The sequence below is a fragment of the Chelonia mydas genome, chromosome 1 (assembly GCF_015237465.2).
Source record: "Chelonia mydas isolate rCheMyd1 chromosome 1, rCheMyd1.pri.v2, whole genome shotgun sequence".
NCBI lineage: Eukaryota > Metazoa > Chordata > Testudines > Cheloniidae > Chelonia > Chelonia mydas.
The window spans coordinates 219,051,145-219,067,883 of record NC_057849.1 but is presented as its reverse complement, the minus strand read 5'-3'; the positions used below and the strand labels follow the sequence as shown (position 1 = coordinate 219,067,883).

At 45.6% G+C, this 16,739-nt stretch overlaps 1 protein-coding gene and 1 long non-coding RNA gene across 2 annotated transcripts in view; one reads left to right on the top strand and one right to left on the bottom strand.

The window, feature by feature from the left end:
* Positions 1-1,183: 1,183 nt before the first annotated feature.
* On the bottom strand, positions 1,184-11,222 carry LOC122463036. The gene is made up of 3 exons (XR_006286002.1): positions 10,935-11,222; positions 7,480-7,729; positions 1,184-1,597 (listed from the first exon to the last, which is right to left on the bottom strand). It is a non-coding gene; the product is annotated as an uncharacterized LOC122463036 (long non-coding RNA).
* A 75-nt stretch (positions 11,223-11,297) lies between these two features.
* Positions 11,298-16,739, top strand: part of ANO2 (anoctamin 2) — a 279,390-nt gene continuing 273,948 nt past the window's right edge. The window contains exon 1 of the mRNA XM_043529325.1: positions 11,298-11,429. Within this exon, the coding sequence (XP_043385260.1) occupies positions 11,411-11,429 (19 nt within the window). The 5' untranslated portion in view covers positions 11,298-11,410. The remainder of the gene's footprint in view (positions 11,430-16,739) is intronic.

Sequence of the window (16,739 nt, the reverse complement as noted above, 5' to 3'; positions counted from 1 at the left end):
ACAGCACAGAGCACTGGGTCAGGCCGCAACTCTGCAGCTGTGCTGCCTGGCAAGAGCTCGCAGCTCCGACGCCCAGAGCCTTGCGCTGACAGCGTAGTGAGCTGAGGCTGCGGGGGAGGGGGGACAGCCGGGGAAGGGTCGGGGGCTAGCCTCCCGCGCCAGGAGCTCAGGGGCCGGGCAGGAGGGCCCCGCAGGTCGGATGTGGCCCATGGGCTGTACTTTGTCCACCTCTGTGCTAGACTCATTGTTGCTCTTGGATACCCAAATAGCAAGTCATCAAAATCACCTTCTTCTATCTTTGACTAGAAACAAGACCTTGTCCTTTCCTCTCAGAGGAAGATTAGGCCTCAGTGATCCATGCATTCAGCACCTCCAAGTTGGTTTTACTGCAAATCGCTATCTGGGACTGAAGGCAAAGGCCTGTGGAGAAGCTATAACCCAGGGCAACATCTCTCTTAAGTGGGACGGGCCAAAGATCACATATAACACCACTGCTTTGCGGTCTGCACTGGCTTCCTGTTCATTAATCAGGCCATTTCAAGGTACCAGTATGGCCCTTTTAGGGTCTTAATGGGCCCAGCTTGCCTTTAGAAACCACATCTTCCACCATATCATGGCACAGGAGCTATGACTGAACAACGCATGACTGATGACAGAGCCCAGGGCCTAACTGACTGGCCTGTTCAGCTGAGGGTTACAAACTCTGGAACACCAGACTGCCAGAGATCAGGATCAGTCCAAGTCTTCTCCCATTCAGAGTAAAATCCATGACTCCTGACTTCCCAGATAGTGGAACAGAAGGAGGAGCAAACATCAGATGGAACATTAGGCGGCCAGGAATCTGCATGACTGAGAATTTACAGCGGTGTCAGCATCTGTACAGGTACCATGCAGCTCCAATTGACAGAGGCCACCCATTTCAGTACACTACAAAGTACTTACTCATATAGAATAAAATAGAATATCAGGGTTGGAAGGGACCTCAGGAGATCATCTAGTCCAACCCCCTGCTCAAAGCAGGGCTAATCCCCAATTTTTGCCCCAGATCCTTAAATGGCCCCCTCAAGGAGTGAACTCACAAGCCTGGGTTTAGCAGGCCAATGCTCAAACCACTGAGCTATCCCTCCCCCTATGAATTTTGTGTACCAGGAGGTAAGACCCAAGAAGGAACATAAGGTTTGAAAATCTGTTGGAGGAAGAGCATTTGAAATTGCCAGGGTATGATCTGGATCAGGTTTTAGTCCAGCCTGTGAAATTGTATGCCCCAGAAAGGAGAGTTCAGTTTGTCTAAATTTGCATTTGGACCTATTGAGCTGGAGGCCTGCTGTGCCGATGCAGTTTAGTGCAGACTGCAGTTTATTGTCAGACTAGCCAATATTTTTCAGCCAAGCCCCTTCAGCAACTCCGGTTTTGTTGTTCGGTTGTGGTGGTATAGCCATCAGCCCACTGCCTGCAGCAAACAATTACACTTTAAAAGGTCATGAAAAAATACTACACTGCCATTAAACTGGGAGGATAATGCATCGGTATGCTTCACCCTGCAATAAATCCCCATGGTCCTATCTCGTAAATAGCTCTCAGGGCCAAAACTTTTCACCTGTAAAAAAAAACAAAACAGTCTGGTCAGAAAATGGACATTTCAGGTGTGAAGAGAAGTGGGTCCAACTACAACCTGGATGTCAATCACCATGTTCTCTACATAGGGTACATTTGGACTGTGGTATCTAGCAAAATATCCATGTTAGAAATGGGCTAGCCATGTGGTGGTGTCACAGAAGATGCAATTAAGGTTAATTTTGAACAGTCAGGGAGAATGTCTTAGTGGCTTCTTCTTCCCAACCTCTAAAAATCAGTGTCCTGCCGGTCCTTTTCCCATGCATCCCTTCCATGTAGTTAGAACCTGCCACCAGGAAATTTGTCCATCACCATACAATCATGGGGAAACGTCCCAGCAGCTCCAAATCTTTCCTACCCTACACAGAAAAGTGAGAAGTGTCCCAGAGGTACCTCTTCCACATCCTACATTTTAGAGCACAGGATATGTCTACACTGCAATCAAAGACCCTGCAGCCTGGCCACAGCTAACCTGGCTCAGCTGACTCGGGTTCTCAGGGCTTGAGCTATGGGGCTATAAAATTGCAATGTAGACATTTGGGCTCAGGCTATGAAACCCTAAAGGGGGGGTGGGGCTCACAGTTCAGACTCCAGCCCGAGCCTGAATGTCTACACTGCAATGTTCACCCCTGCAAGCCTAAATCAGCTGATCCGGGCTCTGAGTCTCAGTGCTGCATGTTTTCTGTTGCAGTGTAGACATACCCATAGTGTCCCAGCAACTCATTGCCACCCGCAAAGAGATATAAAACATGTCACAGGTAGAAGGCCTGGGTTGGCCTTTGTCCTGTGCATTGATGTGTCTAGGGTTGCCAGGTATCTGGTTTTCAGCTGGAATGCCTGGTCGAAAAGGGACCCTGGCGGCTCCAGTCAGCAACACCGACCGGGCCGTAAAAAGGCTGGTCAGAGGTGCTGCGGGTCTAAGGCAGGCTAGTCTCTACATATCCTGGCACCGTGCTGCACCCCAGAAGCAGCCAGCAGGTCCAGATCCTAGGTGTGTGTGTGTGGGGGGGGGGCATGGCGCTCCATGCGCTGCCCCAACTCCGAGCACCGGCTCCACACTCCCATTGGCTGGGAACCGTGGCCAATGGAACCTGGGGGGTACGGTGCCTGCGGGCGAGAGCAGTGCATGGAGTCTCGTGGCCCCCTTGCCTAAGAGCTAGGCCAGCTGGCCACTTCCAGGGCGCAGCGTGGTGCCAGGACAGGCAGGGAGCGGCCTTAGCTCCGCTGTGCCACTGACTGGGAGCTGCCCAAGGTAAGCCCATGCCCCAACCCCCTGCCCCAGCCCAGAACACCCCCCCCCCCAAACCCCTCATCCCCAGCCCAGAGCCCCCACCTCCCCTGCACCCCAAACACACTGCCCCAGCCCAGAGCTCCTTCCCACACCCTGAACCCCTCATTTCTGGCCCCACCCCAGAGCCCACACCCTCCAGTTAGAGTCCTCATCCCCTCCCGCACCCCAAGACCCTGCCCCAGCCTCCTGAAAGTGAGTGAGGGTTGGGGAGAGTGAGCCACGGAGGGAGGGGGAATGTAGTGAGCGGGTGTGGGACCTCGGGGAATGGGTGAGGGTGGGCCTGAGGCAAGGGGTGGGGCTGCAATTAGAAAGTTGGCAACCCTAGAGGTGTCTCCAACTAGGCTAAGCATGACGGGGAATTGCATGCTCAGGTTTGACTGAGGGGTTTGCACCTTGGTATATTTGCTGGTCAAATATAGAAAAAAAAAGACTATATTGCGAGCAAATGCTGCCAGTAGAGCTAATCAAAAAGAGTTTTCAGTCAGAAAATGCTGATTCAACAAAATATAAACATTTTTCAGGATTGTCTCAAATTTGTCCAAATTTTTGTGGGACATTATCAAGATACTTCATTTCAATAAAGTCAAAACATTTCATTTTGATTACTGCTTTAATTTAGATAATATACTTTTTGATAAGATTGAAATGGAATATTTTGTTTTATGAAAAAAATCAGAGCTTTTGACTTTTCATTCTGATTAAGGATGAAACCAGATTTCAAAGTCTTGGAATTTCCTACTGGACTAGGTCTTTGATTCAGTGATGATTTCTTTCCATCTACCCACTCCCCCTGTGCTCCATGTTGCCATTGTCCCAAGCGACGCTGGCTCCTTGTGGTGGTGAATATGGGTCACCAAGATCATCAGCTGCACTGTCAGAGCAGAAGAATTGACGTAAGTGACTGCTGGGACAGCAGCCTTACCCCCACCACTGAGTAGGGGGCAAAGGAGGAAGCGGCAGAGCCCCTGCTTGCTGCCCCCTCTCTCAATGTGACTGGCCTGCATCTACTTGGTTCATCAAAGTTCTCCCCTAGCCTGATCCTTCCTAGCTTGTGAAATCTTACAAGATCACAGCATGAGGTTGTATAGCTGCAGACAAGCCTTCTAATCAAATAATGGAATGAATCAGACAGTGGCTTAAACAGAATAGGAAGGATATGCAGGGCGATCCACAAGACAGAAGCAGAAGGGACTGTATCACAGTTTTCTGGAACTTATGAAGTAGAGTTTTGCATAGTTAGGAATTTCACCAGGGGCAAGGTGGATTGTGTTCAGTTTTATAAACAACCCATCATATGTCTAGTTATGCATAGCTGAGCACCATCCTTTTCATCATTCTTGTCTCAATTAGCAGGAGTAGCCTGGTCTATCTGGTTGTCCCACAAGACTTAGATCCCAGTCAAAAGAGCATGCTGAGCTATAAAAAATTGGACTACAGACAGTAGCCAAGATTTTCCAAAGGAGTTACAGGTTACTCATAGGAAAGTTACTTGCTTAGTATGTATGTGTCATGGAGTTCCTGGGCGATGCTCTGGAACTGCTCCCCATGAAGCCAGTCAGGACTCTGGGGAAGTCTCCTTTCTGTAAGCACCTGTCTTCAGGACACAAAGCTCACACAGCTTCTACCTTCCTGGGTCTGACCTCAGAGCATTCAGCACCCTCTGCCCCTCCGTGCGCTTCCCACAGTGAGTCCGCTCAGGCGGGGCTCCTGGGGAAACCAGAGGGTCCTGCACCCCAACTTCACAGTCAGACGTGACTCTTAGCCAGCCAGTAAAACAGAAGGTTTATTACATGACAGAAACATGGTCTAACACAGAGCTTGTAGGTGCAGAGAACAGGATCCCTCAGCCGGGTCCATTTTGGGGGGCAGTGAGCCAGACAACCACATCTGCACTTCACTCCATGTCCCCAGCCAGCCCCAAACTGAACCTCCCTCCAGCCTCTCCTCCTCTGGGCTTTGTCCCTTTCCCAGGCCAGGAGGGCACCTGATTCCTTTGTTCTCCAACCCTTTAGCTCTCACCTTGCAGGGGGGAAGGGCCAGGCCATCAGTTGCTAGGAAACAGGGTGTCGGCCTTTCTCTGTGTCCAGACCCCTGCACACACCTGCCCTCTAGGGCTCTGCAATGATCATACACCCTTACCCCACCACCTAGATACTTAAGAACTGCATAGGGGAAACTGAGGCACCCCCACACTATTCAGAGGAAACATTAAGAACAGTCCCACTTTGTCACAGTATGTAAGGCCAAATTCTCAGCAGGTGGAGATCAGTGTAGCTCTATTGAAATCAATGGACCTCAATGTTCCCTCCAATTTTTTCCATCCGTGTGCGGAATAAATTTTGTTATGTGCACCGAGCTAATGTGCAGATGTGCGCTACCAGTAGAAACAGAAAACCTAGATAGAATATATATTTTTAAAAAGTTACCATAGGGATAATTACTACAGCTAGGACAGGTTAGTCATTTTAGAACTCACTACTCAAATAACTAAATTTAAATGTAAGAGAGAAATTACAATTATGAAATGCATAGACCAATTAAAAAACTAAAAGAACACATTTTGAAAGAATAAAATTACAGAGAATACATGTGCATTGCAGGAAATACCAAGAAGTAACAACAAACAACAACACAAGTATGTGTTGGGAGGTGTGTGTGTGTGTAGAGACACAGACTGTGTGTGTGTGTGTGTGTGTCTGTGTGTCGAGACAGACAGATTATGTTTGCTGGGTGCTGGGGAAGTCTCTGAGAGACCATGCACTGTCTCTTTAAGGTAAAGGCACTCTCCACCCAGAACAGGGTTCAGACCTCAGACCCTCTCCTGCTCAGAGTCCTGAGTGAGGCTGTCCCGTCTTCCCTGCTGGGGTGCCTGACATGATGTACCCTGACATCAGCACCCTCCTCCCCCCTAACCGTGCTCTGCACAACCAGCAGGAGGGTCCCAGGAGCAGCAGGGGCTCCAAGGCAGAGGGCTGCAAAGCAGCAGGGGTTGTGCTCACCCGGCTGGATGTGAGCGGCTCTGGGTGGCACTTCAATCGCTTCTGGGCGGCTGCTCCAGCGGGCAGCTTACAGGGAACATAGATGGACCTGTTTTGATTTTCACTGTCTGGCCCATATTATGTGACTTTCCTTAACCACTTTTGCTGCTGTATTCTGGGCTTAACTGTCTATGCCAGTAGCTTCAACAAAAGTGAAACTATGTAGTAAGATTGTTGAGTATTTGCTATTTTCCTTATTGATTTACCTGCAATCCCTGAATAGTTTCCAAGTCCTAGGTTATTACTACTTGTAATAAATTAGCTCCTGGATGCCCCAGGTAATTCTTAGGCTCCATTATAGTAGGTGCTATGCATTCACATAGTGAAAGACACTCCTTGCCCACAAAGAGACAATAATTCAACTATACAAGCCACACAAAGGGTGGGGAAGAAGGGAGTATGATTAACTCCATTTTATAGATGGGGAACTGTGGCACAGAGATTAAAAGCCTACTTCTGAGGGCATTCTGTGCAAAAAAAAAATTCTGCACACAATATTTTAAAATTCTGCAAAATGTGTTTGTCAAATAAATGTGGAGGCTCCAGCATGGCATTGGGGAGCATCGGCCCCTGACTGCACAGAGATGGAAGATCACTGTGCAGCTCCCTCCAGGACACGGACTCAGCAGTGTGGCTGAACCCAACCCTGACACAGCGCAAGGACCGGGCCTGCCCCAGAAACACCCCAGGACCCTGCCCCTCCATGCCAGGTGCACCAGATGTGGGCAGGCAGGCTCAGCAAGGCAGGATCCAAGTGTGGAGGGGCTTAGTGTAGGGGGATCCAGGTGTGGGTTGAGAGGGTTCTGTGTGGGGCAATCTGGGTGCGGGCGGCTCAGTGGGGGATCTGCGTGCAGAGGGGATCTGGATGCGCAGGGGTTTGTTGGGGGGTTCTGGGTGCAACAGTAATGGGACTCTGCATGGGGCTTCAGGTGAAGGTAGTTGGGGCTCAGCAGGGGGGACAGATGCTGGGGGAATGGGGCTCAGTGGGGTGGAGATCCAGGTGCAGCTGGTTGGGTCTCAGTGGGGTGGGGATCCAGGTGCAGATGGCTTGTCAGGGTGGTCTAGCTGCAGGGGGAATGGGGCTCAGCAGAGGGGGTCTGAGGATGGGGGGTGAGGCTCAGGGGGAGGGTGTGGGTATGAGGGGGTCTGGATGCACGGGGGTAGGGCGGATGGGGGCGCAGCTCCCTTTACAGGGATCCCTCTTCCTGCAGCTGAGGAGCAATGGGTGCAGAAAGTGGGGGGGGGAGAGGGGAGACTTTGCAGAGCTTCCTGCAGCCAGGGGAGAAGTCTGGAGGTGGGTCTGACCCAGCCCCAGATGTTGTGCAGGAGAAGATGAAGTCCTGTCCTCCCCAGTGCAGCCAGGGATTAGCAGCTGAGCTCGGTGCAGGGTAGGAACCGCCAACTGGGTCTTCCCCAGTCCTGCCTCCTCCCCTACAATGTCAACATTTCTAACTGTGGATATTGTTTGCAAGGCTTGTTATTTATTTTAAGTAACAACATTTTAATGTGCCTCCCAGTCACCTATTCAGAACTTACCCCACAACTTCAGCAGAGACCCGAGGTAGACTGGTGAACTTGTCACGTTTGAGAAGATAGATTACAGGAACATTAAATGGATTTGGGGAGGAGTTTTATATAACTTCTTAATAATTAAAAGCACGTAATCTCTCAGTCAACTTTTACAGACTTCTAAGCACCATTCCTCTCCAGCAGGTGAAACACAATCTGGTCTAATGGCATTATTTGTCGCTGCTCTGTGTTATCAGCTAACACCATATCCAGGTACCTAGGGAAAGACAAGGACACTTAGATAAGCCTTTTGCAATAAGACGATTTAGTCTATAAAAAGATTTCATTTCTCCATCTAACTCAGCTGGCTATATTTTTCCCAACAATATACATATAAGAACTTTCCCTGTCTAATGGTTATCTTGCCTTTCCTAGCTTATTTGTAATGGGCCCATCGCTATGGTGTCTTGGAGCCAGTAATTTGAAAGCATGCAGGCAGACTCCTGTGCTGACACAGACCCATAGTTGGATCTGGTTCTAGGTTCCTATATATGCCTCATAATTAATGGGCAGATCTTTTCTTTATAGGTCTTAATGTCTAATTGCACTATTGTTTATTTTTATCAATATTGTACCTTATGTCAAAGAAATACACTACAACCCCCCACTCAATAAAATATCCAAGTGCAAGGCACTTACTCTAGCAGGTTTACTATTTATTAGGCGGGTTTAAAAAGGTCGATCAAGAGAAAGCAGAAGTTCAAGGCCTTGCTTGGAGTACTCCCTGATCTCCCAGGACTAGTAAACTTTACAGCCTCAACTCTCCAGTACTCTGCGCCTTACATAACTGTTCATACCTGGCTCAAGTCATATAAAATGCTATCTTTCTGATGTGGTAACATTTTACACCCTCCTTGTACAGGAGGAAATGGCTACACAACATGAAGAACAACTAAAAATCAGGCCCTTTGTGTGGTTGTGTTGGTAGGATTAGGCCCAACAGGCTTAGCAAACAATAATTATAGTGGAGTAGTTGTGACAATGAAAAGGATTTTCATGTAATTTAATTGTATTATGTATAATTAGAAGTAGCAGTATTACGAAAGCACCTAGGAGCTCCAGTCACGGACCAGGATCCCATTGGCTGGACGCTGGACAAACAGAACAAAAAAAGATGGTCCCCAAAGGGCTTACAAAGCAATTTGAAGCCTCTCTCCCCTGTTCATGATTCTTGCATTTGCCGTAACCTGAAAGTTATGTTCTTTATTTCCGTAACATTCCTGCCCAAGGATATAACTGAAAGACAAACTGTTCAAAACCTGAATATCAGAATACATTTTGCAGCTGCCCCTACGATTTGTATGGTGTTTTGCTACCACTGATTCCTACTGGCAGGACAACCAGGAAGTATTCGATCCTGGCATTCTAAATGAGAGATTAACTAGAGCAGGTCAAAAAATTGTTTGAATTTTGAAATTTGTTGACAAACAGGTGAAAAAATCGGTCCGTTTTTTCTTCCAGCTCTCATAATGAATGGTATTGCTTTTCACTTCTCGTTCAAGTATCTCAAAGCACTTTGCAAACATTAATGGATTAAGCATCACAACATGCATGTGAGGAACACTAGGTGTTATTATCCCTCGTTGACAGATGGGTAGGTGGAGGTGTAGAGAAGTTAAAGGACTTGCCCAAGGCCACAAAATAATCTATGACACAGTCAGCTTATGCTCAAATAAATTGGTTAGTCTCTAAGGTGCCACAAGTACTCCTTTTCTTTTTGCGAATACAGACTAACACGGCTGTTACTCTGAAACAGTCAGGAATGAAACCCAGGAGTCCTGACTCCTAGTCATTTGCTCTAACCATTAGATGACAGACTGGATTGTGCTTTCAGTCACACCCCAGTAAATCAGGGGTCACTCTATAAAATCAAGAGAGTTACACCCGTGTAAGAGAGAGCAGTATCAGGCCCACCATGTCTAACATTGACTATAAATTAGCCAAGATGAACAAATCTTGGGATAATTCCTTAGGTACTGTTTTTAGTCTTATTTCCTTCAGTCCAGCTGAAGCATATCCTGCTATTTCATGATGTAGAAAGTGCTAGATCGGGGCGGGCAAACTTTTTGGCCTGAGGGCCACATCGGGTTTCCAAAATTGTATGGAGGGCCGGTTAGGGGAGGCTGTGTCTCCTCAAACAGCCAGGCGTGGCCCGGCCCCTGCCTCCTATCCGACCCTCCCCTCCCAGCTTCTCACCCTGATGGCTCCCCCGGGACTCCTGCCCCATCCAATGCCCCCGTCCCCTGACGGCCCCCCACCGGACTCCTACCCCATCCACCACCCCCTACTCCCTGTCCCCTGACCACCCCTGGACCTTCCACCCCTGACTGCCCTCTGCCACCCCATCTAACCCCCCCTCATTCCTGACTTGTCCTCCCCGGGATCCCTGTCCCCATTCAGCCCCGCTTTTCCCCGTCCTCTGACTGCCCCGACCCCTATCCACACCCACGCCCCTGACCATCACCCCAAAAACTGCCCTGCCCTCTATCCAACCCCCCCTGCTCCCTGACCATGCTGTCTGGAACACCGGTGGCTGGAGGTGCTACAGCCGTGCCGCCCAGAGCACCCAGTCAGGCCGCGGCTCTGCAACTGCGCTGCCCGACTGCCCAGAGGCTACGGGGGAGGGGCCGGGACTAGCCTCCTGGGCCAGGAGCTCAGGGGCCGGGCAGGAGGGTTCCGTGGGCTGAATGTGGCCGGCGGGCTGTAGTTTGCCCACCTCTGTGCTAGATGCTGTGTTAAGACTAGGGCAGCAATCAAACTCAAAACTGGTCAGAGATCAAACTGAGGTGAGCATCTTTGTGCATGCAGCACATAGGTGTTCTGCTAAGAACGAACACACACACACACCCTTACCCGTCATAAACCAATCCTTTCCCAGTGAAGGAATCATATGGAAATTTCTGTGATGCTAATACTCAGTGGGTGGATTTTCTACTGTTCTATCCCTGCTCCTAAACCCATTAGAGGAAGCAAATGTCTGTGTAATATAGTCTATTATTGCAAGCGGTGCTAGACTAGCTGGTTATTTAATATATGCTGTAGAAACTTTCTAGTCAAACCTCATTTTTGCTCCTACAGCTGTTCCTCTTCTTAGGGGGAAGTGGCAGTGAGAGATTTTAGTCTGAAGAGAGAGGAAGACTTGAGACTCCAGTGGGAACAATGCCTTTCCCCTAGCTTTTCACAAGGAGATAAAATTCCTCTCTCAAGGAAAACCTAAGTCAACAATGACTTGTCTCCCTGAAGCATTGCTTCAGCCCCAGGGTTGAAGGCTAAGCAGCACCCATTGCCTGGTCTGATTATACAGTTGATTACAAGATAATCCCTTGAATATTTCATGCAGGAATGAGTGTGCAGTGTCCGGGCAGTGGAGTAACATGAGCAGCTGAGATGCAGCCTTTTAAAAAAAAAAAATCCCCACTTACCTTCCACCAGGTAGTACAGCAGAGTCTTGCAGACACAAACTGAACTGTTTGCAGGAGGAAGAAACCAGGAACATTTGAGACAGAGCTGAGTCTGATCTAAAGCTCTGGCTTTGTGGTTGTTTTTCCTGCTTGCCATCCAGTGAGTTGTTAGGAATGACTATGCCTGGCTGTTGTTGATCCTTTATGAAACAGGAGGGAAAGATGCTGGAATTTCAGCAAAGAGGTGCCCTGGCCTCTCAGGCGGTGGGGTGGCTGTTTCCCTTCCCTCTGTGATGGTGATTACTGAAACAGAAGGTCTGGCTAATTAGCTCCAGCATGTGGTTTGCTTAAAGCAGGCTCAAGCTTGGATGGAAATAGCTGCTAGTGCTGTTCACAAATTAAGCCAGTACAGACCCAGGAGCAGATTATACACACTGTCAACATAGCCACATCTTCTCAGTACTGTTACAACTTCCAGCCAAAGTCCTCACTGCAATATGGAAATACAAGCACATGGTAAGTTTACCCTCTGCTTCTTTGTTTATCTGTGAGACAAAGTCATTGAGTGGGAGGAGGGCAAGGAATATCTTGAATGGACTCCAGCTGCTTTTCTTTAGTGCATTTTATTTTTCAGGCGCTGATAATGGTGGCCTACAAAAAAATTTCTTCTTGGATTTATAAACAGGGTTTGGTTTCTAATGGCAGTCTCAAAAATAAGTCACTGGACAGTGTGTATGACCTGCGTGAGAAAGCAAGTCATGGGCAGTGGGTAATTCTGGATTTTTGCTCTTTTCTTCTGTGGTTCCCTTATTACAGATATAATTGAGAGGGAGAACAATATCCTTTTCAGAGGCGTATTAAGATGTAATAAACTCACAGTTCCCATATGTACAAAACAAGTCCACTCAGTGTATAAAACATGCAAAGTTTGAATCCCTAATGTGTAAGTTTAGACTCATGCTTAATGTTAATATTGTTGCACTATTATCTTTGTATAGTTAAAAATTCCACAGTTGTTTGTAGTATAGCTCATTGCTTTCAGGGGTTTATATCTTTGCTCTGAGCTTTGGGACTCATCGTGCTGTGTGAGAGAAAGAGGTATTATTATTAGGGCTGTCAGACGATTAAAAAAATTAATCACGATTAATCGCGCAATTAAAAAAATTAACCATGATTAATCACACTGTTAAGCAATAATAGAATACCATTTATTTAAATATTTTTGGATGTTGTCTACATTTTCAAATATATTGATTTCAATTACAACACAGAATACAAAGTGTACAGTGCTCACTTTATATTTATTTTTGATTACAAATATTTGCACTGTAAAAAACAAAAGAAATAGTATTTTTCAAATCACCTAATACAAATACTGTAGTGCAAGCTCTTTATCATGAAAGTTGAACTTACAAATGTAGAATTATGTACAAAAAATAACTACATTCAAAAATAAAACAATATAAAACTTTAGAGCCTACAAGTCCACTCAGTCCTATTTCTTGTTCAACCAATTGCTCAGACAAACAAGTTTGTTTACATTTGCAGGAGATAATGCTGCCTGCTGTTTGTTCACAATGTCACCTGAAAGTGAAAACAGGTGTTCTTGCGGCACTGTTGTAGCTGGTGTCACAAGATATTTACATGCCAGATGCGCTAAAGATTCATATGTCCCTTCATGTTTCATCCCCCATTCCAGAGCACATTTGTCCATGCTGATGACAGATTCTGCTTGATAACAATCCAAAGCAGTGTGGACCGATGCATGTTCATTTTCATTATCTGAGTCAGATGCCACCAGCAGAAGGTTGATTTTCTTTTTTGGTGGTTCGGGTTCTGTAGTTTCTGCATCGGCGTGTTGCTCTTTTAAGACTTCTGAAAGCATGCTCCACACCTCATTCCTCTCCGATTTTGGAAGGCACTTCAGATTCTAAACCTTGGGTCAAGTGCTGTAGCTATCTTTAGAAATCTCACATTGGTACCTTCTTTGCATTTTCTCAGATTTGCAGTGAAAGTGTTCTTAAAATGAACCACATGTGCTGAATTATCATCCAAGACTACTATAACAGAATGCGGACAAAACAGAGCCGAAGACATACAGTTCTCCCCCAAGGAGTTCAGTCACAAAATTAATTAATGTATTTTTTTTTTTATGAGCGTCATCAGCATGGAAGCATGTCCTCTGGAATGGTGGCTGAAGCATGAAGGGGAATACGAATGTTTAGCAAATCTGCATGTAAATACCTTGCAATGATGGCTACAAAAGTCCCATGTAAATGCCTGTTCTCACTTTCAGGTGACATTATAAATAAGAAGCAGGCAGCAGTATCTCCTGTAAATGTAAACAAATTTGTTTGTCTTAGCGATTGCCTGAACAAGAAGTAGGACTGAGTGGACTTGTAGGCTCTTAAATTTTACATTGTTTTGTTTTTGAGTGTAGTTATGTAACAAAAAAAATTACATATGTAAGTTACACTTTCATGCTAGAGATTGCACTACAGTACTTGTTTGAGGTGAACTGAAAAGTACTATTTTTTATCATTTTTACAGTGCAAAGATTTGTAATAAAAACAATATAAAGTCAGCAGTGTGCACTTTTGTATTCTGTGTTGTAACAGAAATCAATATATATAAAAATGTAGAAAAACATCCAAAATATTTAATAAATTTCAATTGGTATTCTATTGTTTAACAGTGTGATTAAAACTGCGATTAATACTGATTAATTTTTTAATCATGATTTTTTTTTGAGTTAATCGCGTGAATTGACTGCGATTGACAGCCCTAATTATTATGCCACCCCAACTAGCTCCGCCTTCTGCAAAATTATTATTCTTGTAACATGCTTCATATCATAGTCCATATTGTGAAGTAGTCCTTAAGATTCTGGGCCTGACTCAGATCTTGCTAACATCAGCTTTATATCATCGTTACCCCCATCATTTTCAATAGAAAAAATATTCCCTATTTACCTCAGGGTAAATGAAAATACGGTCTTTTAGATGGATTTGCGGGGGGGCTGGGATGGAGAGAGGTCAATCTAAAAAATGTAGATCACACACACACTTTATATACCTATGCGGATGGCTTGGTGTGACATTAAAATATAACCATATAGATCATTGTTGCAATCACTGTTACATATTTGCAGCAAATATTGTACAAAGGTTGTCAAGTGAGGTGTCTACGAAAACGTTATGATTTGCTGGTTATGATTATGCTATCTGTATGCATGTATCATTTTTGTATTTGAAGTTATGAGTATTGGCTTAATACCTGTATTTCAAATGTTTGCTCCTGGGATACCGCCCACAAGGTAGCTAGCCAGCACATCTTGAAGAGATTATTCAAATGAAGTGGCTCATCAAGAAACACTTGGTTGACAATGGACCATGGGAGACGCCCACCTACACTGAATGGACTGTCATGTAAACGTGCTGTCTGGAGTGTAGGTAATGGCGTCCTGCAATGACTGAGCGAAATTGGGCATGAACATGTGACTTGCCCATGTACCTCCAAACACCATCTTATTACTGTAATTTTCCACAGTAAGAACAATGGGATGCCGTCCACATGGCAAAAGCTATAAAAGGTCCTGGAAACACCTCCATTTTGTCGTCAATCCTGCTGCTTACTTCTGGAGGAACTTTGCTACAAACAGAAGCTCTGAACGAAGGACTGAATGACCCATCCAAGCTGTGGATGTATTCCAGAGAATTGACTTAAGCCAGCAGTTTATTCCATCACTGCTACAAGCCTGAACCAAGAACTTTGCAATTGCTGTATGTATTTGATTCTTTTAACCAATTTTAACTCTCACCTTTCTTTCTTTCTTTTTATGAATGAGCTGTTAGATTTTAGATACTAAAGGATTGGCATCAGCATGATTTTTGGGTAAGATCTATAAGTTATATATTAACCTGGGTGTGTGGCTGGTCCTTTGGGATCAGAAGAATCTTTCATTTGATGAGACTGGTTGTAAAAAACCAGTCATCTCTGAATCCAGTGTTTTTGGTGATGATATAAGAACTGAAAAGCCTGTAAAAACTGCCTTTATATTTTCTTATTAGCCAGTGTGGTGAAACAAAAGTTTACTTTTGTTGCTGGTTTGGTATATCCTATGGGGGATTACACCCTAAGACTGGTGGCTATCTGCTCTTTTTCTTAGCAGTTCATCCTGAATTTGACATCCTCAGTCGTGAGCCACCGAGGCACAGTTAAGGTAGCATAGTTGGCAGGATCCCCAGAACCAGGTCAATTAAGCTTTGGATCAGAACCCTAAGCTCTATTAAAATTTGAATTTTGATATTAAGAGTTTTAAAGGTTAAAGATCAGTGACCATGAGCCGGATGGCATCAGCAGAAGCAATGAAACTGCAAGCCCCAAGAGAAAGGCTGTGTTTTGAACATGAACAAAGACTGGCAGAACTTAGAATGCAAGAGAAGCAAGCCTTGGCCCAGCTGGAAGAAGAAGCTCAGTAAGGCATATGGAACGGCTGTCTGCTAAGGAGAGGGTTCTCCAGATGCAACAAGAACCCACAGACTTAAGCTCCAAGTCAAAAAAGCAACGGAAGAACAGCAGAAACTGTATCATCTTCAAAGTTCAGTTTCTAACAATGTTGGTATATTATATGACTCTGAGCAGTTGCCTGTGTTTAACCAGTTTTGCCATGGCCAGGGAAAGGGTGACACTAACCTGGGGAAGGTGGAAAATAGCTGTTTGTCTATGCAAAAAAGCAGTTTATGTATAAATGAATTTTCTGAATGTCTGTCTAGTATCTCAGAAGTGAATCTGGAATTAGATTAAAGCACAGAGAAAACTCACTGGTCAAGAAAATGTTTCTCTAGAACGGATTGAAGTTGATGGTCAAGTTGAAGCCCTAATTGAGGAAGAAAAGGGTAGATTTTTTTTATGAGCGATGGATTATTGGCAAGTAAAATTTGTGAAAGTAAGCCTGAAAAAGGGAGAAGTGATTTGCTTAAAGTAGCTAAATGTAATGAGATGCTATTTGTGGAGAACAGTTTATCTGTTGGGAGTGGCAACTTGCCTGCTAAGGAAGCTGTCTCACTTTCCAGGTATGTGTCTGAAATCTGCCCTGGGTGCCGGGACAAAGGAAAGGTTATCTCCAGTTATTTGTCTGTTTTCAATAGCAGCAGCAGCATGCCTGCTGAGGAAAAGTTTCTCTCTAGTTCTTTGTCTGTGCAGCAGACAGAAGGTGCTTCTCAGTTTAGGCTACTTAAAAGTTTATCAGTTGTCCCAGAGGTGATTCTGGATTTAAGTGAAACTCAGAAAGAGTCTGTTGTTGCTCAGGAAAAATGTTCCTTTAGAGCAGTGGTGGGCAACCTGCAGCTCGCGGGCTGAACGTGGCCCGTCAGGGTAATCTGCTGGCGGGCTGTGAGATAGTTTGTTTACATTGACGGTCTGCAGGCACAGCCTCCCGCAGCTCCCAGTGGCTGCCGTTCACCGTTTCTGGCCAATGGGAGCCGCAGGAAGTGGTGCTGGCCACAGGTTGCCCACCACTGCTTTAGAGCAAGCCCTAGGTGAAAAGGGTAAGGGCAGAATTTCTGTGAACGATTAATTGCTGATTAAAAAGATTCCTGAAGAGAAAAATCTTTATGGTAGTTTTTGCAAGCAGTTTGCTGCAACGGAGGGGTGTGGAAGTGATTTGATTGAGTTACTGGAGGGTGAATCACTGTATAGAGAAAGCAACAGTTTGTTTGGGAGACTTGTTTCAGTTCCGAACTGCCAGAGTCTTTCTGAGGTATATAGATCCATTGACCTTGCTTTGGAAAGATCCAGTGTGGGTAGCTTTAAGAAGGCTTCAGA